Below are 24249 nucleotides of genomic sequence, written 5' to 3' on the forward strand. Positions count from 1 at the left end.
TCTCCACTACTGGCTCCACTCCTCTTACTGGTCTGGCTGAATGGTTTGTTGTTGTTGGACTTCAGTATAGTTCAATTTTCTTCGGTTTGGCTCCCTTTTTGTTGCTAAAACTTTGTTGTTTTTAAACTTGGTTGTGTGAGAAGGCACAGTGTTTCCATCTATGCCTCCATCTTGGCGGAAGTCTCCTGAATCATGTAAGGTATTTTTTAAGTGCTTCACATTTTGTTTATCTTCACAGCAAGTTGTGATGCATGTAGAGAGTAAATCATATCACCTCCATTGTTTGGGTATATTCAAGACCACAGATAAAAATAACTCTAAATTGCGAGCAAATGAAGGAATAGGAAAACTTCTGTATTTGCCTGCAGACTAGTAATTAATCTCTTTACAGAATTGTCCTTTATTTAATGTGCATATATTACTACTTCTCTCTTTGATACATAAAGATAACATTTTACCATGTTTTCATAGCAGCATTTTATTTTATTGTTTAAGATTTTATTTATCTAATTTTTAGAGAGAGTGGAAGGGAGAGAGGAGAGAGAAACACATCTATCCGTTTCCTTGCACACCCCCAACTGGGGATCTGGTCTACAACCCAGGCATGTGCCCTTACCAGGAATTAAACCTGCAACCTTTCAGGTTACTGGTCGACACCCAGTCAGTCCACTGAGCCACACTAGTCAGGGCTAATAAATGTCATTTAAAAATTTTTGTAAAGAGTAATGCTAGATTCTAAACAACTTGTTCATCAACATTTTATTAGATATTGTTTGAAAGCACCACTTTAAAATATTTTTTCTAACACTTATTATAGGTGGGTTACTTTATCAGGAATGTTTAACTACTGAATGAGTACCAGATTATATTAATTTAGTTTGATTTGGGTCAAGGTTAAGGTCCAGATTAAGTGTATTACATTTTACTACTGGCAAGTTTTGTCCTAGATGTTGGCTTTAAGGAAGAAAAACATTAATGTAGCCATTTAATAATAAAGAATGTTAGTTCAATAGTTCAATAGAGAATGTTAGAATAATAGTTCATTCAAAAAATGAACTATTCAAGTTAGTAATGTCTGTTAATTTTTTAAATGTAGAATTTCTTATGAATACTTAGGATATTATTTAAATAATAGAAATCTGTTTTAAAAATCAACTCAACGACCTTTTCAGAATGTGGTATAAATCAAATTAAAGGTGCTTTTCCCTTTCTGGGTTTAATAGTATGTTTGTACATAAATGAATGTGTATATTTAATATATTGGTTTTTTTAATCATCTTAGTCAATTGTCGTGATTTAAGAATGAGATGCCAGAAAATTTTTCATACCCTTTATTTCCAGAGTAATTGCAATAGAGGAATAATTTATTAAAGTTGTGGGAGAAGGTCCTCCATTTATGTCCCATGGATGCCCATGTCTTGATATTTTGTATATCCAATATTTTCTTTAAATTTAGAGATTACAGGACTTGTTTTGATTTTATTTTGTCTTTTCTGAAGAGAGAAAGTTGATTATAAAAGTAATTCATTCAGTTTACTGTGACTGTCAAGGAATTAAAGCATGAATTATCCTAGATTAAGTTGATGAGCCTTTGCTTTAAAAAGTGGGTTTGAATTTGGTGTTTGTACTTGGGTTGGTAGTTCTGTACTTAAAGTGTTGAAGCACTAATAAAACCTCAGTAAAGTTTTGCATTATAGATTAAAGAGCTCTTTTCCAATTAACCCACCCCCTTTCACATTATCATTATTATTGGGGTTAGTTTTGTTTTTTTTGTTTTGTTTTTTTTTGCTTTGTTTACATTTTTTACACTAGAAGTAATTCAGTTTCAATTTGTCACAGTATAGGTTTTCTCTTGTCACTCTTTATTTCTTTCATATTTTTAAACTACTCTGGTTCTTTTCTAATCTTATAATTCTCTTGAGATTTAACAGCTGCTTAGTCTTGTAGTGTTATGTTTTATCTTAAGCATTTTAATATTACTATTTTTTCCTGGCAGGCTTATCTTCAGCAAACTCAAGAACTGGTTTTACTTGAAACCATAATGCTACAAACCCTAGGTATGTACTTATGTTGTATATTTATGTGTGTGTTCTTCAGTGCAGTACAGTAAGTTCTCACTTAATGTTATTGGTAGGTTTTGCAATTTTAAGTAGAACAACATATAACAAAACCAATTTGCCATAGGCTAATCTATACATATGAGTTAAGTTCCTATGGTATAGCAAAATGATGCTGAACATAATGCCTGTTGTATCCAAGGACCCTGCTATATGCTGAATAAAGGGAAAATTTCTGGACTGATTTTTATCTTTGGAGAAAATTTCATTTTAAAACAAAATTTAGGGCCAGAATATTATAAGGAAATCATTTTTTAAAATTTTATTTGGGTGAAACAGCCTTCAATGTGATTTCCATGTTTTCAGATAGTCAGGATACTATGCTTCATTCTGGCTTCATACTGGGGAATAAAATACTCCTTTTAGGCTGTTGCATGTGCTTGTAGTATATGCAGACATATATGGCAGTTCTTGTTCTCCTAGAGTTTATAGTCAGTATTTAATGAATTTATATCATTTTTGGTTCATTAAATGTTGAAAATTCTTATCTAATAGTTATGTTGTCTGCAGAGTTTGTGCAACCTAAGTGATCTCTAAAGATCATTCTTAACTTTCACTTTACTGATGAGGAAATTGGGGCTTAAAGCAGTTTTGACTTGTATGAAGTCACATATTCTGAAAGAACATTGGCTTTTAGGAAAATCTAGTTTTAAATCTGTAGGACTCTGACTTGCTTTTAAACTTGGGGAAAGTTCCCCTGTTTACCTCTCATACCTCTTTTCTGTATATGAGAGGTGGAATAATAATGCCTGCCTTAATGTAAATTTGAAGATGAAAGATGGTATGTTTTAAAAATTGCCACATACTGTGTATGTCATAAATAATCATTTATTATGATAGTTCTTTATTACTCCAATTCCAGTTGTTGAATTAAAGTGGTAATCACAGCGTCTTATCCTGACATTCTTTTTATTATAGAAGTAGTTTGTTTGAAATATATCAGATGTTTGAAGTTTTCATAGTAAAAAAAAGATATAAAAATAAAAGACTCTTCCTAATCCAGAAAAGTGCATATTATTGTTTTATTATGTCAAATTACATAAGTATGAAAATTTACAAATACTTACAAAATAAAAGTTGAAAGGGAAAGTTATATTAAAAATAATGTAAAGTTATTTTATTTAAAATCATGTGTCATTTGTATTGTTTATGACAGATACTCAAACACACAGATTGAATAGCATTTTAAGGGGAATATTAGAATTCATAAAATATACCTCTTTGGCTTTCGTTAAAGTATGAGTTTGTAGGTTTAATTGCAGCAGAAATGTAAATAGACCATACAATAACTATAAATCCACATTACCAGTTTATTGGGATGTTCTTTACTTAATACTTCTGAACATATTAGATGTGACCTCCACTTTTTAAAAAAAGGGAAAGCCCTGCCCTACCTAAGGGTAGAATGAACATTGGAAGCTTTTCAACATTTTATCTTTGTTTTGAGAAACAGGGATTTAATGAATCATGAGGCCTACAAGGTTTATTTACCTTAACAGTTTTGTTATTGATGAAACATAAATTATAAGCTAACTGGCTGAAATCCTTTGATCAAAGGCATACTAAGAAAATAAGAGCACTGTATTATTTAAGAGGTGATTTCTTACACTGTAGCCCACATGTTACATTTATGAAAAAGGTTCTTTTTACATCTCCTAAAAAAATCAAAATACACTTAAGAACCCCAGTAAATTCAGTAAAGGGCAGGGGAAGAAACTACTCCCTCCTTAAACTGCGGGGCAAGCTTGATTTTATTTGTCATGATTTCCGTTTGTTTTTAACATGAATATAATTTCAAACTAATTGTAATTCAGAATTTTGAATGAATATTACCCCTTAGCTATATAAGTAACTTTGATAATTAATTTTCATGGAACATTGTTTTTAAGAAGAAAGGCTTTTTATCTGAGGTATAATGATGTCAGTGACAAGAAACATTGTGTTCGGGGTTTTTTAATAGTTAAAAATATATTATACATTTATGGTTGTGTGGTGAATGGCATTCTCAGGCAAGTATTGTGGTGGTTAAGTGATTGGGGAAAAAAGTGCTTTTCATTTCAGGTTTTGAGATCACCATTGAGCACCCACACACAGATGTGGTGAAATGTACCCAGTTAGTAAGAGGTAAGTGATCTTTGAAACTTTTAAAATAATACAGTATTAATGATTCTTATTGTCTGTAATTGACTTGGAAGTTATTTTGTTCATATGTCTTTCTTGAATTTCACTAAAATTGGGGGAATGGCATTTTGAAGCATTACTTTTTAGTGGTCTGTATCTACCTACTCATCTCTACTTCTGTTTGTGGTTCTACCAGTTAGCTTCCTCTGCGCTTCAATGAGAGTCTCATTTCACTGACAAATTGGAGGGCTTCCAGTTAGGACTGTACCTCCCCATTGAGCTATGCCTGTCCTATTTCAGTTAATATTTAAGATGTAAGCCATTAGCACATGGGTAATAGAAAATAGTATTAATTTTTTATTTATGTCCAACTTTTTTTGACTTCTTGAAAAGATTATAGTGTAAGAATTTGGAGGTTAGCCTGAAGTTTTTTCTATAAATAATTGCCTTTCTTAGCAGATTTGTCATTTTTTTGAAATGTTTTGCCATTGTTTGTTTGAACAAAACTGGTTTAATACATTTTTCACAGTTCTTTAGTATTTTTTAAAAACGGTTTCCCTTTTGTGTATAATGAGGAAATAATTATATACTATGATACCTGGCACGTGATGTGGCTGTTAAACCTTTTATAAACAGGAGTAGGGGAGCTCTTAAATTAATTTATTAATTAATTTATTTATTTATTATTTTTGCTTTTCTGCTTATAAAGCATGTGAGATACAATTTTCTACTCTTGTTAATGAATCCTATATAGCTCTTATATTCCAAGAAATTTTTTTGCACAGTTGCATGTTTTTATACTACTTCAACATTCCTGTTTCCTATTAGAAGTGTTGTGTACTAATAGCAACCGCTGAGAATCTCTAGTGTTCCTTTTTCTATTATTTCCTTTTTGATGATTGAATGTTGCTGTTTCATTCTTTTACCACCAGACTTTTTTAGTATTGTTCTAAACAAAAAGTGTAAAATTTATGAAGGCCTTGTTTTGGTTTTTAGTGTTTTACCTAAATATTCTCAGTTTATTCATTCTCAATTGAATTCATTTTATACCCAGGTAGGATTTTATTGTGTTATGACAAGAGAATATTAAAAAGAGAAAGGCGGAAAAAACCCTCTTATCTGATACTACAATGTTTTTTTAAGAACTGGACCTCTAAAATGCCATTTATATATTTTTATCCTAATACCATGTATTATCATTTGTAAACTAGAACATAATTACGGTTCCTGTTCTTTGTGGTTATATAACTATATCTATAGCACATTCTCATCCCCAGTATTATAGTGTAGTATAGATTTATGTAGATAATTAATGTAGATGTTGAATTAAGAATAAAAAGGCTGAGGAATAGTTCTGTTTTCCTGAAAATCTAAAAGGGTGAACTGGTTTATCAGAATGCAAAGCCATATCATTTGTTTTAAATTGAGCCTAATGGAGGAGGATACTAATACAGGTTAAAATAATACTTTAGTTAGACTTGAAACTGGATTTTCGGCTTAGTATTATTGTGAAGTTTTAGTCAACTTTTTAAAACTTTGCCTAAGTTTATTTTTTCATGTTCTCCTATATCTAAAGAAGCCAGAGACATGTAAAGAACATTCATTTACAAAATTGAACAGTAGATTCTCAAGCATTTACAAAAAATACAAATTTGATGTATCATCCAAAGCAAAATATTTAAATACAATTGTCTGTTGTTGTTAATGATTAAAATGTGCTGATGCTTAAATTTTAGTACAAATCTTACATATGTTTAACCTCCTTTCGTCTGACTAATATTTCAAGTAACTGTGGATTGCACCGCTATTTAAGAAATGTTTTGTTTGGTGTCTTCTTTTCTTTGCTCTATTACCATTTTCAGCTAACAGAAGAACATTTTCCCTTCATTCTTCCTCTGTTGCACAGTGAAAGGTTATTAAATTTAGATGTATTCTGAGGTGAAAACTGCTATGGCAGTTTAAATTTTCTTCTCTATATATTTTGAATCTTTTGTTGGAGGGGGATAGGTAAATGGTTTGGCTTCTTTAAAGTTCTTCACCTTCGCCTTACCCCACCCCCCCCCATGAGAAAATTGGCATTATTCTACTTTGCTGCAGTGTTGGCTAATGTCACTTTACAGGGACCTTTCACTTTTGTGATTCTCCTTCCTTCCCTACCAGGAAAGAATGCAGTACTTAAGTCACACTGCCTCCAAGACATCTGATGCTTTCATACTCTTCCTTAGCACAACGCTGTTAAGCCCAAATTTCTTTTTGTAAAGATTTACATGGGGCAGCAGGGGTTACAGGTGCTACAGATACCAATAGGAGGAAACAAGGATTTTGAAGCCTTTTAGAAAAGGGGTGAGTTGAGGGGATCCTAGTTGCAGCAGAGGGGAAAGGTATGTCAGTGATTATGAATGTAATTGGTTGGGGAAGAAAAAGATGAATTATAGCAGTGGCGTCCCTGTTGAGGAAATGAAGAAGCAGAAGAAGGGGGGAGACCGTTTTGAGTTTGTGTCTTAATTTCAACTGTTTTCTTCTGGGGACCTATGTTGACGCACCCTGATTCCCTCTAAAGTACTGGTATCATATCTAAAGTTGTCATTAACTGGTTTCTATAGTTAAAAAAAAATAATAATACAGTGGAGATTTCTCTATTTATGTCCTTACAATGTTTCTAGGTTATTTCTGTTGATGCATAGTAGCATGATGAAAAACTGAGCAGTTGTGCTCTCTGAGTTTGTGGGTTGGGGATTTGTTTTGTTTTGAGGGAAGTACTTAAGCCAATTTAAATATGACTGAGGATTAAGTCTGGCAGGCAACTCTTTGTATTTTGTATTAGACTTCAAAATCTTTTCTTCTTCTTCTTCTTCTTTTTTTTTTTTAAATCCAGGAGAATGCTTTATTGCAACTTTTAGCTGACTAGATGCTTAACTTAGTAACAAGTTTAGCCCTTGTAACTGGCTAGCTAAAAGCAAATCGGCTTGTTTCTCAGATCTTTGGGGGATAGCAAGAAACATTTGAGTGAATGTTGTTGAAGATTTTCAGTAGTATAGAAAATGATGGCGCTCTTGTGATATTTGTAAGTAGTAAGTAAAATTTACTTTTTGTGTACACATCTTTGAAGTTTTTGTTGTGTTGAGAACTTTTTGATGGTCACATGTTAAAGCTGATAGTATTGTTTTCTTTTTTTTTTTCTTACAGCAAGCAAGGATTTGGCACAGACATCCTATTTCATGGCTACCAACAGGTTGTTATCCTGACCCTCTTTGTTGCACTGTTGTAGCACACTATAGCTTCCTTTAATGCAGGGCCCCCTCAATGTGTCTCTTACCCTTGTTGCAACAGGAGACTGGACCATCTACTGTGGTGGTACCTTCCTGTCTGCTTTGCGGTGTATTGTACAAGGGACTTTGGGCACAGAGGGGTTAAATGCACAATGTGAAGTGTAGTGGTGCTTTTTGATGACATATTCTCGATTTGTGAGTGCATAAGTCTAAAATTGGTAGCCTGAATAGCAGCTAAAGATTACAGAGAGCTAAACTTAACGTAGAAATTCGAGCAACTTGGTAAGTATAAAACTATTTCTAGTTTATAATTATAGTTAAATGACAATTTTTAATTTCACATTTATCCAATCTTTAATTATTAAAGGTTTTTAATAAATAAAATTTATATAACTTGGTTTTTCTTCCAGATAATATTCACTAGTAGTGAATTAGAAGTAGTCAACTCCTATCAGTGTCTGTCCAGATTTGCATTAAGTGTACTTTTCACTTAAAAAACTTTTTAGTTTATATAAATAAAAAATGATGTGGGTTGAACATTTGCATCAATTCTGAAACTGAAGTAGAAGAATAATGTTTTGCTTTAATTTTATTTATTGGTTTTTAGAGAGGAGGGAACGGGGAAAGAGAGAAACATTGATTTATTGTTCCACTTATTCATTTATTGGTTGATTCTTGTTTGTTCCCTGACTGGGAATTGAACCCACTATCTTGGGGGTGATGCTCTAACCAACTGAGCTACTCAGCCAGGGAAGAATAGTTTCTTAAAAGCCTTTAATATCTATAAAAATTCTGTTCTGTATTGATTATATTAATGATTTAAATTTGTTTTTTTAAATGGGTCATTGGAGAGCAGATAGTCTCCAGCTTTGTGTAGTTCTTAACTTTTTGTGCCACTGTTATGTTTTATTTAAAACTTTGGGTTGGCAAATATCAATGTATGTTATTAAGGTATGTGTCGTTGGGATTTAACTTCTATCCTGAGAATTCCGAACAACAACAAAAATGACGCTGAAATTTAAAACTTTGGTTAGAAAAGCCTATTTGTGACATGTTACATGCCCAGTGTAGTGGAATGAGAAAGGTGGTGTTTTTGTAGTATAGAGCAACATTGGGTCTTGATGCTATTGTGCAGAAGGTAAGTTTTCTCTGTGGCTTTACTGAAAAGAAGAGGTTGATGTAGATAAGTGTTAAATTCTCTTTAACTTACTTGAGAATTATGTTTGTTAAGCCACACCAAATGATAGAATCCCTTATTATAATGCAGTTTTGAAATTTGTCACTTTTCCAAAGAGTTTTGTTTTTTCCTTACTTTTTTTACCATGATATTACAAAAGAAACAAAAATGCCACCAAAAAAAGTTTGTGTTGTACTTGTGTATGGTGACTATTGGAAATAGAAGTATATTAAGTATATCTTCCCCTTTTATAAAGAAATAAAATACTTTGAATTTAATTATAAAAGCAAAATTTAGAAATATTATATTAGTAGTATTGTTAAATATTAATACAATACTCTGAGGAGTAAGTGTGGGGATGTTCATATCTATCTAGATTTTGTTAGTACTAGAATTTTATAGCTATAGTGTTAGCTTTTAATTTAATAAAATAAGGTTTTGTATTCTATACTTAACAGAAGAAAACCTTTGTGATTCTGTTTTTGCTCTAATCTTACTGGCAAATTTTTTTCTTTGTTTTACATATTTGAATTTTTGTGGCTCTTCCTTTTCAATCTGCACCACAACAGTCTACATCTTACCACCTTCTGTCTTCAGTACAAACCAACAGTGATAGCCTGTGTGTGCATTCATTTGGCTTGCAAATGGTCCAATTGGGAGATTCCTGTGTCAACTGATGGAAAACATTGGTGGGAATATGTGGATCCTACAGTTACTTTAGAGTTATTAGATGGTAAGTAGACAAAATAAGTTTTTTACATTAAAAATATTTATTTTTAACGGAAAAATTCTGTCTACTTCTGCATAGGTTCGAAAACTAGTGAATCCTGTATACTCGTGCCCAACTGAGTAGTTAACCTGTTCTGGACAATGCAACATCCTTCCTCCCCTACAATTAGTTAGTTTAATGCTAATCCCAGATATTTTTTGATTTATTAATATTTCAGTTTGTATTTCAAATTTAGACTTTAAAAACATTATTTCTGTTTTAACAATTTGGTAAGAGATTTTAAAGTATAACTACGTGATCAAATGAACAGGATGAAAATAAGGATTCATTAGCCTAAAGAAAAACAAATTGAACATACGAGGTCTGTCCAGAAAGGATCCAGTCATTGTTAATAAAACAAGAACAGTTTGCACAATATTAGTGTAATCTGGCATCCAAGCAGAGTGGACTGGCATGTGCATGCGTGAATAATGACAACCTTGCTGAACTAGTAGTAGTCAGTGGGGGCAGTAGATGTTGGCTGAGTGAGCATGTGTACTGTGTGGACATTGCATTCAAAATGACTGAATAGAACAACAAATCTGCATGACATTTTGCATTAAGTTTGAACATTCCTCCGTGGAAACTATTTGGATGATTCAGAAGGCCACGGCTATGGGCAGCTGGTGATTGGCAAGTATCTTCATGACAGTGTGTCTGCTGCTCATGCATCATGTCTTGTGCAGAGGTTTTTGGTAAAACGTCAGGTCACTAGGTGACTTAGCCCCCCACAACCCATATTTTGCACCTTGCAACTTCAGGATTTTTCCAAAACTAAAATCACCTCTAAAAGGGAAGAGATTACAGACTGTCGATGCGATTCAGGAAAATACAACAGGGAAACTGTTGGCAATTGGAAGAACTGTGTGAGGTCCCAAGGTGCCTGCTTTGAAGGGGACTGCGATGTCATTGTCCTATTATGTACAGTGTTTCATTTGTCTTCTTTACTAAATGTCTCTGTTTTTCATATTATGTGGCTAGATACCTTTCTGGACAGACCTCATATATGGTACTATAATAAAGTTCACCAGAAAAAGTAAATTGCCTTTTATCCTGCTTTTACCTTACAGATAAAATTTGTTGGCATGGGTTGACTCAACAGGGTTCAGTCACCTAAATATCCTCCGCTTCCATTCTAAAAGGTTCTAGCCCATTATTCATTTGGAAAGCCATTGAATAGGAATTATGGAATAGCAGCTTTTTCTTTTCTGATGCCCCCAAAATTAACAAAATTTAAGATACTAATATGTATCTAAATTTTAGCATGTGTCCAAAGAATCAGTGTATATTGAAATAATTCATTTAAAAGTATGTTCCCAAAACATTTGCTTGTACTTGGCAATCTGTAAGTTTTTGTTTTTGTTATGTGTGGGGCTTCTTACGATTAATAACAAACCTCATGTGTTTTTTATATTTCGAAATTTTTTTTTGTACATTAGCCTTGAGGAGTATTGTCTATTTTAAATATACTGTGATTTTTATGCATATGGCTAATTACTTATATTAGCAGTTGATTATCTGACAGATTCTTTTGTTCTTCCACTGTAAAAGTTAATAGGACACTTTAGAAAGGAAAAACAAAGCTTACATTTTTGTGCCTGCTTGAATATGTGGTTTTGGACCAGAAATCATATGTACATTTAATCTTTGACAACCAACCTATTAAAGAAATTGAGTCAATTTCTTACTAATGTTGGACCCAAAAGTATTATGTATCTGCTAGATTTATTTAGTGTTCAAGTAGAAAAGGGGTGGGGTTTTTTTAGAATGCAGAAGTAAATAGTAGTTCGGGTGTTAGATTTTTTTCATCCAAACTGTCAAAAAGCTCATGAGATTTTCACAGGAGTTATCATATTTTGCCGTGTGTAATGTGCACTTTTTTGCCCAGATTTTTGGGAGGAATTAAGGATGAGCATTATACATGGGTAGTACTAATCCCATATCTATAGAAATGTTTTTAATTCTTTCATTTATGTTATGTGTTAAAAGTGTAACTCCAGAAAGAAAACAATAATGGTATCTGTATGCAAATAATACCCTAGAATATATAATCTGTTTTGTTGAATTTACAACAAACTTGAAACAAAAGCAATTTCGGCCAGTGATTCGACGAAATGAAGGAAGAGTATTATTATCAACAGAGTAAGATAAGATAGGCGATGCCATTGTTATCCAGTTGATAAGATAGGGTGAACAGCGCTACATTTGACATTTCTCTTCATACACTTTAGGTGGGAAAAATTATTGGAAAATACCTTGGAAAATGTTGAAACGGTTTTCATACACTGCAAGCTTTAAGCTAAAAGTTATTAAATATGCTAAAAAGCATGGCAGTAGAGCTGCCAAGAGACTTTTTGGACCTCCTTCCACTCTCTCTGTATCAGATTGTGGAGGCCACAGGAAGAAAAGCTTCAGATGCCGAGATACAAAAAGGCAGTAGAAGGGAAACCCCCAAAATGGCTGGAGGTGGAGCAGGAGGTGAAGACCTGGATTCTGGAGCAGCATCAAACTGGAATCTCTGTTTCAACCAAGGTGATTCAAGAAGAAGGTAAAAGGATTGCATGAGAAAAAAACATTGATGATTTCTCAGGGACATATGCCATCCAGTAGATACATCAGGGACACATGCCATCCATTACAACTGTGGATGTCAAAGGAGCAAAGACTGTGGCTATTAAAGAGTGGTTGTGAGAAAACACATTTTACAGTTTTTCTAGCCTGTTATGCAGATGTCACAAACACCTATGACTATCTTTAAAAGGAAAATACTTCTAAAAGATTCCAAGTGGAGTTATTGTCCATGTGCATGAAAAAGGAGGGCTGAATAAAGAAGGCTTGAAAATCTGGTTTCACAAAATCTGGTCAGGAAGGCCTGGAGAATTACTTAAAAAACCAGCTTTGCTTGTTCCTGTTCAAGTGCAAAAGCATCGCAGTGGACTTGAAAACCCAACTTACTGTGATAGCTGTTGGGCTAACTGGCCAAATGCAACCTCTTCATGTGTCAGTAAACGAGCCCTTTAAGGCCCTAATGAACGAGTGAATATCGTGGAGGCAGCCAGCTGGTAATGATTTAACACTCACAGGCAGAGTGAAGAAAGCATCCATCACCCAGGTTTATGATTGGATCCTAAGATCATGGAAAGATGTCAAGAAAGAAGTGGTTCTGAAATTGTTTAAAAATGCAGCATCAGCAATACTATGGATAAAACTGAGGATGATGAAATTTACTGGCATGAGGAAAGTGACTCTTCAGAAGATACAAGTAATGTAGAAATTGAAGATGATACTTCTGATACTGACAGTGATGAAGACTTCTTGGCCTTCTATGATGCATTAAATATTGTAAATCTGTTACTGGTACATAAAATTTCTTGTACCTTAATATGTTCAAAAACAAATGCTAAAATGCCTTTATAATATAAAAAACAAGTGTATAAATATATATAAAAAGCGAATTTTAAAAATCAAAACACAGGCTTTTTTTTTTTTTTCCTTAAAGTTAGGACCAGAAACGTGTGCACATTATACACAGCAAAATACAGTAGTTGTCACAGCTTGTGAACTTACAGCATTACCAAGATCGATATTAAAATTTGTCTCAAAGTAGCCAGTAACTTTGTTAAGACTACTATTTTGGGGTATAAAACTATACTTAATTGATCATAACCACACTACTTTGGAGAAGTAAATCATCTAATTTTAACCTTAAATTTAAGAAAGAAAATTTGCTCTAAAAATATGACCAGAGTAGTTTACTAATATGTTAATGGTGTTCATTGCTAGGAAGTTAAAAGGTAGGTGGAGGAATTTTTTTCATTTTAGTTCAAAATAACTATAAAATTAAAGAAATTGCAAAATAGTATAGAGATTATAGATACACTTCACCAAGTTTCTCTAATATTAACATTACATGTAATAAATAATACATGATTATCAAAACCAGAAAATTAAAATTAGTGTAATATTAGCTAAACTACACATTTTATTCTCCAGTTTTTCTGTTTTAAGATCCCACAGTTCAGTTGGTTGACATGCCCCTTTGTTTTCTTCCAACCAACTACAGTTTTCCATGGTCAGTTATTTTCTGGAATATTCCTCCATTGGAATTTATCTGATATTTCCTCATTAGATTGAGGCTACACAGTTTTGGCAAGAATACCACAGAAATGGGTTGTGTCCTACTCTGCACCTTATCGGGGGGCTACATCGTTTTGGTATGTCTCACTGCTAGTAATGATACCCATGATGACTTGATTAAGGTGGTGTCTGGTGTTTTCTCCATTGTAAAGTTACTATTTTTCTCTTTGCAAGTAATAAATACCTTGAGGAAGGTATGCTGAGATTATACAAATACCCTTTTTTTTCCTCAAACTTTTTTGCTCACTAATTTTAAATCTGTTGTTGGGTCTTACGTGCAACAATTACTACTATTATTCTAATGGAGGTTTCTATTTTGGGGGAGTATTTTTTTTAATGCTACTAAATTTTCCAGAGATTCTGAGTAAGTACATAAAATTGGGGTGGCAGAGAGATTTTTCTTTAAAAAATACTAGTTCAAAGCTGTGTCTGCTTCTGTGTATGCTGAAAGTTGAATAGGAGGGTGATAGTGAAGTAAGTGAATTCTTGAAATCCTTTTTTAATATTGCCCTCTTGAGAGATTTAAATCCTAAAGGAACCTTCTAAGTTATAAATTTAAATTTTATTTTTAGAGCTAACACATGAGTTTCTACAGATATTGGAGAAAACGCCTAGTAGGTTGAAGAGGATTCGAAACTGGAGGGTAAGAATTGGCAGGGCTTAACAAATTATCAGTTTGTCATTTATCTAACAGTTACATAGCTAACCAGTTTGAATTTCTGTAGTTAAGTATTATTTCCAGTATTCCTAAATAATTACAATGTATCATAAGCTACAATACATGCACACATGGTTTATTCAACTATTGTGCCCAGTGAACTTTGCTGAGTATTTTATAAATTTTGTATAGATCTCACAGTGATGGAAATATTATTCTCATTTTACAAATGGATATGCTACAGTCTAGGCAAGTTAAGTTACTTTCTCAGATGGCTAGGCTAGGGTTTAACCTGTATCAAATTCCAAAATTAGTGCTTTCAACATTTTATATAGCCTTTTATGCCTATAAATACAGAATTTTTATAAGCAAAGAAATGTGTATTAAATTTCCTCGCTGTCATCGCTTCTTTTGTGTTTTATTTAAATAGGCTAATCAGGCGGCTAGGAAACCAAAAGTAGATGGACAAGTATCAGAAACGCCACTCCTTGGTTCATCTTTGGTCCAGAATTCTCTTTTAGTAGATACTGTTAGTGGTGTGCCTGCAAACCCAAGTTTTCAGAAACCATCTACATCAGCATTCCCCGCACCAGTACCTCTGAATTCAGGAAATATTTCTGTTCAAGACAGCCATACATCTGATAATTTGTCAGTGCTAGCAACAGGAATGCCAAGTACCTCATACGGTTTGTCATCACACCAAGAATGGCCTCAACATCAAGAATCAGCGAGGACAGAACAGATATATTCACAGAAACAGGAGACGTCTTTGTCTGGCAGCCAGTACAACATCAGCTTCCAGCAGGGATCTTCTATATCACTGCATTCAGGATTACATCACAGACCTGACAAAATCTCGGATCATTCGTCTGTTAAGCAAGAATATACACATAAAGCGGGGAGCAGTAAGCACCATGGACCAATTTCTGCTACTCCTGGAGTTATTCCTCAGAAAATGTCTTTAGATAAATACAGAGAAAAACGCAAGCTAGAAACCCTTGATCTGGATGTCAGGGATCATTATATAGCTGCCCAGGTAGAACAGCAACACAAACATGTGCAGTCACAGGCAACCAGCAGCAGTTCGGTAACTTCTCCCATTAAAATGAAAATTCCCATCACAAATGCAGAAAAACCTGAAAAATACATGGCAGATAAGAAGGAAAAAAGTGGATCTCTGAAATTACGGATTCCATTACCACCCACTGATAAAAGTGCCAGTAAAGAAGAACTGAAAATGAAAATAAAAGTTTCTTCCTCAGAAAGACACAGCTCCTCCGACGAAAGCAGTGGGAAGAGCAAGCATTCCAGTCCACATATTAGTAGAGACCACAAAGAGAAGCACAAGGAACACCCCTCAAACCGGCACCACCCCAGCAGTCACAAGCATTCCCACTCACATAGTGGCAGCAGCAGTGGTGGCAGTAAACACAGTGCTGATGGAATACCACCCACTGTTCTGAGGAGTCCTGTTGGCCTGAGCAGTGATGGCATTTCCTCTAGTTCCAGCTCTTCAAGGAAGAGGCTGCATATCAATGATGCATCCCACAACCATCACTCCAAAATGATCAAAGGTTCCAAAAGTTCAGGTAGTTCATCTAGTTCTTCCTCCTCTGTTAAGCAGTATATATCCTCTCACAACTCTGTTTTTAACCATCCCTTACCCCCTCCTCCCCCTGTCACATACCAGGTGGGCTACGGACATCTCAGCACCCTCGTGAAACTGGACAAGAAGCCAGTGGAGACCAACGGTCCTGATGTCAATCACGAGTACAGTACACACAGCCAGCATATGGACTACAAAGACACATACGACATGCTGGACTCGCTGTTAAGTGCCCAAGGAATGAACATGTAATCATTTGTTTAGGTCAATTTTTCCTTTCCTTTTTTAATTTAAAAATTGTTAGAATGGAATCCTTCTGATATAGCAGTGGTAACACCACAATTGCTGCCACTGTTTCAATATTTGTAAGTGCTGCTTTATTCTTCATTCTGAAAAGAAGAGATTATAGTAAACAAGTCTTTATCTCCACATATGATAGTGTTATAAATACTGTAAAAGCATGGAAGGTGCAGAACTCAGTATTTCTACAATTGCAGCTAAGAACATTTAAAATGAATGGCTGGCTGCTTCTAGGAATATAAGATGCCTCAAGCATTTGTTATTTATAATTTGATTACTGTAGCTATATTTTTGTTGTTGTTGCTTGGCTTTTGAATGAGTGTAAATTGTTTTCTTTTGTGTATTTATACTTGTATGTATGACTTGCATGTTTCAATATTAAAGGGATAAAACAGTATACTGAAAACTGTTTACAAGAAAGTGGAGACAAATGTACATACATTTTTGTATGTTTAGATATTACCATAAATACTCAGGATTGGAGCTGCTTGTAAGTATAACAATATACAGAATAACTTTATTTTATCTTGTCAGAGTCCATCGCTAATCTAAAACAAAGGTGGCACTTTTTCATGTTATAACCTTAAACTCTAGGCCTTACTGGAAGCCTCTGAAGGGGGACACTTCACTACCATATGGCTGTGCGGTGCCACAGATGGTCATTTACACTGTGAGGCACTGAACTTTTGCCTTCAGAGGTTTTGACCAGATTGGCTGCTGAAATAGCCCCTAATTTTCTGAAGGCTTGAAGAGGAAAAAATAAAGTTTACATACTCTTGATGTGAAGTGCAGTTAAATGTTTGTTGGTTTGTTATAGTACTATAACACAGAGCTGTTAATAATGGTAATGCAGATTACTGTGATTTGAAAACTAAATTCACAAAACGTACATAGTGAAAAATTAGTAAGTTTTTTTTTAAATAAAGAACTTTAACACTACGTAATTTAATAGTAAACAAGAATCGTGTTTCCTTTAGCAATCAGGATGACACCATATTCTTAAACATACTCCTCCCCTGAAGTGTATTTGTGTGTGATGCCATATTTCTTTTTCAGGTAAATGCAGTCTTCCTTATAAAAATAAAATTAAACCTATTGCTCTCGGTTCTTTTATATTTTAATAATAAATTTTAAAAAGATCACTGACTGTGCATTGTACCTGTATTTATAGCTTATCAGGAACCTCTGAGAAAAAAATTTAAAATAAGGTCAGCCTCCAGGTAAACAGCTGGTGGAGGTTTTACCTTTGTTTGCACATCTCAGTATATTCCTGTTGAGGTCAAATTGGCACAGTCATCTGACTTCTGAATAAATGACAGACATTAACTTGTTTAAAATTTGTCTTAAACACCAGTAATAGGCTTTGGTTTATCAGCGAGTCTTGTATTCTGTGGTAAATTTTTGAGTTGTTGAATATCTTTGAGATGGGTTGAATTCAACTTCTGTTGAACTGAAATCTGTCTTAACTTCTCCTCTATGTATATGAATTATTAATGTTAAAAAAACAGCCACTGATATGTGCACAATTGTAATTTTACTCGAGTATGTTGCAGTTGTAAATATTAAGAGTTTAATCTTGTGCTCTACTTTTATTTAGAAATTACCTACTTTGCAAGTAGCTTTATAATTTTTTAAAGATACTTGTTCATTATTTTGTCAATGTTATTTGAATTTAAGATAATAGGAGCCTCTTTCTAAGGACTTTGCCTAGCTAGCATGTCCTAACATTTGTTCTTGTCTTGCATAACTTTAGTAATCTTTGTCATTATGTGTAACTTTATTGTTCTGTACGGCATATTATTGTATCCACAAACCTGATAATTTCGATACAGTTATACTTTGACAGTGGTACATAATCCAAGAACTAGTATAGGTAGAATTAAGCTGAGGGCAAAATGAGGGAGGGAAGGGTTTTGTTCTTGGTAATTTAGATGTGAAACCTCTAAGGAGCTATCATGTGAAACTACATAGGGTGGTTGTGCTACTGTATACTTAGGGATGATAATACCAGGAATTTTAATAAGATTTTGTAAAGAATATCCAGAAAATTAGTGAACTTATTTTCAGTATGACAGAAAAAATGTGAATATTTAAGGTGTGTGACTGACTATACTTAAACTTTCACAAAGAATTTGCAGAATTGTTTTGAGATGTGGGAATAAAGGTAATTTTGTTGAATCTTTATTGGTGCTAATGATGGACAGTTAAAAAGGTAGCTAGTGTATATTGTTATGGGTCAGTACTTATTAGTACTTCCAAAATTGAATTTGAAATGCTATGTATACACTTTTCATTCTGTAAATGTAAATCTTTACAATGACTTTATTTATTAAAGGGCAGCCAGTTGTAATTTTTACAGGATTGTGTGAGCTATTCAAACTCTTTAACCTCTGAACAGGATATTAGCTTCCAAAACCACAATGGGGATAAATATGAAAATCCTTTTAAGTTTTGATTCCATTCAGTGAAAATCCTTATAATTCATATAACTATGAATTTGCTCTAGCCATCTCATTTGCATAAATAGTTCATCAACCTGGTCCCAATAGGCTCAACCAAAGAAAAAGACTCCAGTGAATGGACATTGTTACTGAGTCTTCTTGTAAGTAGCCATAAACCAAAATAGTATCATCAAATTTAGGTATGAAATTTCACATGTGCAAAGTACTGTTAAGGTGAAACATTTTTGATGAGATTTTTAAAATATTTGAAATATTAAAAAGCATTATCTTTAAACAGCCTATAAAAGAGTGATTCGTTTTTTAGTTGTATTTTCCCCAGATTGTAGATCTGTTACCTTTATGCAGAAGCACATTGCATACAAAGTCTTGACTTCTACCTCTTTCAACTAATTTTCTAATACTGAGCTGTGCCCCTAAGTATTTGCCTTAGGTACTTTAAAATACAGTATTTTCAGAACCAAAGCAAAGGAGTATCTTTTCACAGAAATATTCTTGGAGGCCTACTTTACAAAACTGGTGGTAGTATTCTTTATTGAGACCTTCCAGAATTCCTAGTTCCTTTTTCTCGTTTAACCTGAGGTCCATTTCTTTTTGGAGGTATTTGAATATTGAAAAGTCATGTACCTATCACCCCTAGGTTTATCTTTGAATGTATTTATAGATGCATCTCGCTCTTCCGACAAGTATGTAGTTCATTCTGGTTAGAGTTCTTAAGAGTCAGAGAAAATTTCTGCCGTGATACCTGGTTTCATGAGAGGCGCTTACATTATTTTGTACTAACATTATAATTATGCAGTGTTAAAAACCTTCAAGGCTGAAAGTTTTTCTGAAAGAAAGGGCTAGCCAGAGTACGATCCAGCTCCTGGGCACGTAGTCTAAACCCCCAGCAGCAGGCAGGATGGAGAAAACACACATACCACCATCTTGGGGTTGACAGGGCTCTTTCATAGGCTGAGTCTGAGAAACAAGGATGTGATCTGTTACAAAGAAACTTTCATTGGCTGTAAATGAAAGGGGCTGGAAATGTGAGTCAGGACAGTTCTAGGATATACTTTTGTATTGGTTGTGGAGAACAGTCTGGAATATTCATGTGTGAACCAAGGCATCATCTGGTGATACCCATTCTGTTTAAATAATCGTAGGAATAGTTCCCTGGAATTTAAAGTTTCAACATAATATTCAGGAATGTGAACAGTCTTAGTTTTGGCTCTAGGCTCTGTTAACTGATTTTCTATTCCTGTCTCTCCCACACTCTGACCTGCTGTGATTTAATTTAGAACATCAGAGTTTTTCTCTTGTCAGTAGGATACCTTAATTTTTGGCCTGTCTATCCCCTTAGAACTAAACAAATGACTAGTTGGGGTCTACTTAAGATAACCAAATTAAAAAAATTTTTTGGCCTTGCTTTGCCTTAAAAGCAAAGCACATTTTTGTTATGTTTGATCATTTAAATTGCTGAGTTTTTCCCCTTAGCCAACTGTAGAAATAAACCACTGCTTACATGTGAATGAATGTTATGTACTCTTTAAGTACCCTTGGTTAATTAGATATTTTAAGGCTTTGTATTCACTAACAAAAAAAAAGATTTTTAAACATGGTATTTATTATAAAGGAAGATAGTTCTATTATCAAGATATCTCATCATTCCCAAATTTTATCTAAACAGAAAGTGTTTCTCCCTAGTACCATGCTTAAATTGCTAGATAACTTCCGTAGATACCTTGCTGTTTCATGTGCCCATTTGTTTCTAATGGGCTGGTTTAGACAGGTATTTTTTACATCGGAAGAGCAGCACCTCTTTCCCTGGCTGCCTAGGGTGCCAAGTTACTGTACAAATGAATGTGCTAATTTGAAAAATCAAAATTCAGCTACATTAATATCTGAAATTTGATTGCTTATAGGCTGACACGTAAGCCCAGAAGTTCGTTTGTTTTGTAAGAGAAGTTTGCTTCTAAAACATCTTTATAGCCAGTGGGTCTCGGGTGCTCAGACTGTTCAGTTTGACACCATGCATTCATTTTTCTACAATGTAGAGTTGGGCACAGCTAGCTTTTATACCTGTGACTTCTTTTTTCTGTCCTGTGTAATTTACCAGTTCTGCCTGACAGGTTCTTGAGGTAGATTGGTAAACAGATATCTTAAAGATGGTGTGGCTAGGACTAATTTTGTTCCCGTAAAGGTGAATTCACCTGTTCACTGTGATCCATTAGTCTCAAAAGTAAATTCTGAAGGCTGTGTAATTCTCTTCCAAGTTTTGGGGGGAAGCCTCACTTAAAACCTGTTTACTTGTTGGCTTAATTTGATTTGGCTGTTAATGAGTACATTCTCTTTTTTTTAAGGTGTGTTTTTCAAGCAGTTTCACTTGGTTTGAAAAACTTCACATGTACTCATTATGTTAATTAACAATGACTGGGATTTCATTTTCTGAATGTTCTCAAAATACCCCAAGGACTGTTGAATAGGATATTTGTTGATAGAAAACCCAAAACAGGAATATATATATGTATACGGCATGAATTCAGTTAGTCATTGAATTTCAGCTTGGTATCTCTTACAAGGAATTAATAAAATTTGTGCATTAACCATGTAAATCCAAGTCTTGTTAATATGAATCAGAAATAACTCAGTCCCTGGGAAATAAGGTTTCTAACATGTTACTCTGAGTAACTTCAGATACCATCAAGGAGTATGGCCTCAGGGATCGAATCGTCTGCATTCCAATCTTGGCCCCACCACTCTCTTCCCTACGGAATGTTGGTGATAGCACCAATCCCAGGGTATGAAGTTTAAGCCTTAGGTAATGGGGAAGGGCTAAAAAGGACAAATGAGACAAGAGAAGAGAGGAAAAGATTTACATTTTTTTAAAAGTAGATGATGTGGGAGAGCATCCCAATAAAGGTATATGTATATTTGGGGTATTAAGAGGGAATGATGAAGGCCAATCCACGTGCATTAAATTTAAGTGTGTGCTTTGCCTACTGTTTACAGGATTTTTTTTTTTTAAAGATTTAAAAAATTTATGTTTAGAGGGGAAGGGAGGGAGAAAGAGAAACACCAGTGTGTGGTTGCCTCTCACATGGACCCCACTGTGGACCCGGCCTGCAACCCAGGTGTGTGCCCTGACTGGGAATCAAACCGTCAGTCCTTTGGTTCTCAACCCACACTCAATTCATTGAGCTACACCAGCCAGGGCTGTTAACAGGATTTTTAATTCATACTTTGTGGGTTTTTTTGTTTGTTTAACCTCTTGCATCAACACAAACAGCAAAGAGTAGTTGCAATTGTCTAGAAGGGGAATTAACCATGAGAAATTTAATAATAAACTGCTTTAATATTGTTGCTTTCCTCCAACCTCCTGCTCCCCTCCCCCACTCATTTTCCTGCACCTTCCACTTGAGAGACAGAAGCCTTGCATGGCTTTAATAAGATAGCACTAGGATAGAAAAGTTATTCTAAAATGCACGTTAAGCCTAAATGTAAAATAAATGTTTTGAAGTCACATTAAAAAGTTTGTCTTCGGTTGATAACACCAGTAAAGACTTATTTTGGTAACATTTAATAAATTACATGAGTTTTATTTAGAAGTGTTACAAGTTGGTAATTCCACTGAAGACTATATGGACCTGCCTGTTCCCCAACACCACCTTCACAGCAATGTAGGGCTTCATTAACAAGGGTTTTTTTATCATATTGCCATGAAATTTAAAGGCGTATGTAGATCTGACACAAATATCCAGGCATATACCTGAAATCAGTTTCTTTTCATTTTTCATGAGCTTGAGTAGTGATGGCAAAGTACTGGGTTGGCCAAAAAGTTCATTTGGTTTTTTTCCCCGTAAGATGGCTCTAGTAGTGTTCAGTTGTCTTTAACTTCATTCGAAACAATTTTGTTAGATTGTATTGTAATAGCTGTCATATCAGAGTGCATTTAAAAAAATCAAAATTTGAATTTTTATGTAGTCATTTTTAATATTGAAGATGAAAATATATGTTTTAGCTATTATACTTCATTGTTTCAAGAAAGGTAAAAATGCAACTGAAGTGCAAGTAAAAATAAAGATGTGTAGTGTACTAAGAAAGTGCTATGGTTTACCAAATGTGTCAAAAGTGGTTTGTGAAGTATGGTGCTGGAGATTTCTCAATGGACAGTGCTCCGTGGTCAGGTAGACCAGTTGAAGTTGATGATGATCAAATCAAGACATTAACTGAGAACAATCAGTGTTATAACACATGGGAGATAATTGACACACTCAAAGTATTCAGTAGTTACTGATGAAAATGAAATGTGTCTTATCTTACAGAAAAAAACCAAATGGACTTTTCGGCCAACCCTTAGCCATTCTTCAATGTTTGCTATTTCAACTTGTCACACTCTGTTGCCATAAAGATTTGTTAACGTTGTTCAGTACAAATGAAAACGTAGACTACCAACACCAGGTGATTTCAAGTTGACATCACCTGGTAAGCCTTTATAAATACAAGTTTTTACCTTATGTAGCTGCTTTGAATTGAATTAATACAAGTGTGACAAGTTAGAGGAACACCTGACCAATAAGTACGTGATAGAGGCTTTTGGTGGTTCTTTGAGCTGATTAAGTGGGTTTTTATTTCTCAGAGCTACCAACTACACTATGGAAGGATAGGGCTGTTGTAGTGGCCACGCAGGAGGGACAGGATGAAGCAAGGAAGTGGAATACAGCGTATTCTCCAGTTCCATACTCTAGAGCTCACTCTTCCACAGTGGCAGACCCTAAATCAGCCATTGGGAGATGGTAGGGGCTCAAGTAGGCTCAGGTTAAGGGAAATGCCATAGAGTTGGAAGTACTTGCAGGAGTTTACTCAAGAAGTTAAATTTCCTTTGGTTGAGCGTGGGGTCCAGAGCATACAGGGAGATTCAGCACATAATGCACTTTAAAACGTGAAAAACTTAGTGCATTGTACTTACAGAAAAGAGAGATGATCATAGAGGAGAAAGTAATAACAGTGAAAACGTCTTCACACCACTGAGTAAAGTTTATGTAACTGATTTTATTTATGAAGTGCAAATCTGGGAGGTAGCAGGCAAAGTGCTCTGTAGTCAGATAAATCTGGGTGGCAGTCCCAACTCCCACCTACCAGTTGGGTGACCTTGAGAAAATTATTCAACTCCGAGCCCTGTTCTTCATCCACTACTTGCCAACCCAAACAACAGCAAGAATTAAATGATGTGCGTAATGGTAGCCCTCCCAACCCCCACCTGTCTGTACTCCATTGTCCTTCCAAATCTTTTTAGTACTAAGGAAGCTATATGGGGTCAAATATCTGGGTGCTGATAAGAGCAGAAGTCCAATCTGTTGTCTTAAACTCACTGGTCAACAGAACTAGCCCTTAAGACCAAGGCTTGCCTCTTGAAACTTCCAAGTTTTGAAGGTTCTGTTTAATATTCCAAAGCTCTTCAGAGTTCCATATCCAAAGAGAAATAGGTTTGTAAACACCAAATGCTTGTGTCCATTGTGATTTGCATACATACGATAAACATCTTTCTGCCCTTTACCCATGAAGTTTAATTGGCTAAAATGTAAATAATTGCTCCAAAGTAAGTTAAAACCATTCGGATTTTAAAGAATACTAAAGATCCCAGCTAATTTTTTTTT

General features: G+C 34.5%; 1 protein-coding gene across 6 annotated transcripts in view; it reads left to right on the forward strand.

Moving 5' to 3' along the window:
- CCNT2 (cyclin T2) overlaps positions 1 to 18510 on the forward strand; it is a 51921-nt gene extending 33411 nt beyond the window's left edge. For 2 of the 6 annotated variants that reach the window (XM_037167205.2, XM_037167206.2), the window contains 6 exons: positions 1997 to 2057; positions 4179 to 4241; positions 7425 to 7470; positions 9254 to 9417; positions 14163 to 14233; positions 14679 to 18510. In XM_037167205.2, coding sequence (XP_037023100.2) covers positions 1997 to 2057; positions 4179 to 4241; positions 7425 to 7470; positions 9254 to 9417; positions 14163 to 14233; positions 14679 to 16106 — 1833 coding nt within the window. In that variant the 3' untranslated portion in view covers positions 16107 to 18510. Of the gene's footprint in view, positions 1 to 1996; positions 2058 to 4178; positions 4242 to 7215; positions 7310 to 7424; positions 7790 to 9253; positions 9418 to 14162; positions 14234 to 14678 lie in introns of those variants that run through there. The other 4 variants (XM_037167207.2, XM_037167210.2, XM_037167209.2 and 1 more) reach the window with 4 other exon arrangements.
- The last annotated feature ends 5739 nt before the right edge of the window (positions 18511 to 24249 follow it).

Source organism: Artibeus jamaicensis, unplaced genomic scaffold (genome assembly GCF_021234435.1).
Source record: "Artibeus jamaicensis isolate MK-2021 breed Jamaican fruit bat unplaced genomic scaffold, CSHL_Jam_final contig_1284, whole genome shotgun sequence".
NCBI lineage: Eukaryota > Metazoa > Chordata > Mammalia > Chiroptera > Phyllostomidae > Artibeus > Artibeus jamaicensis.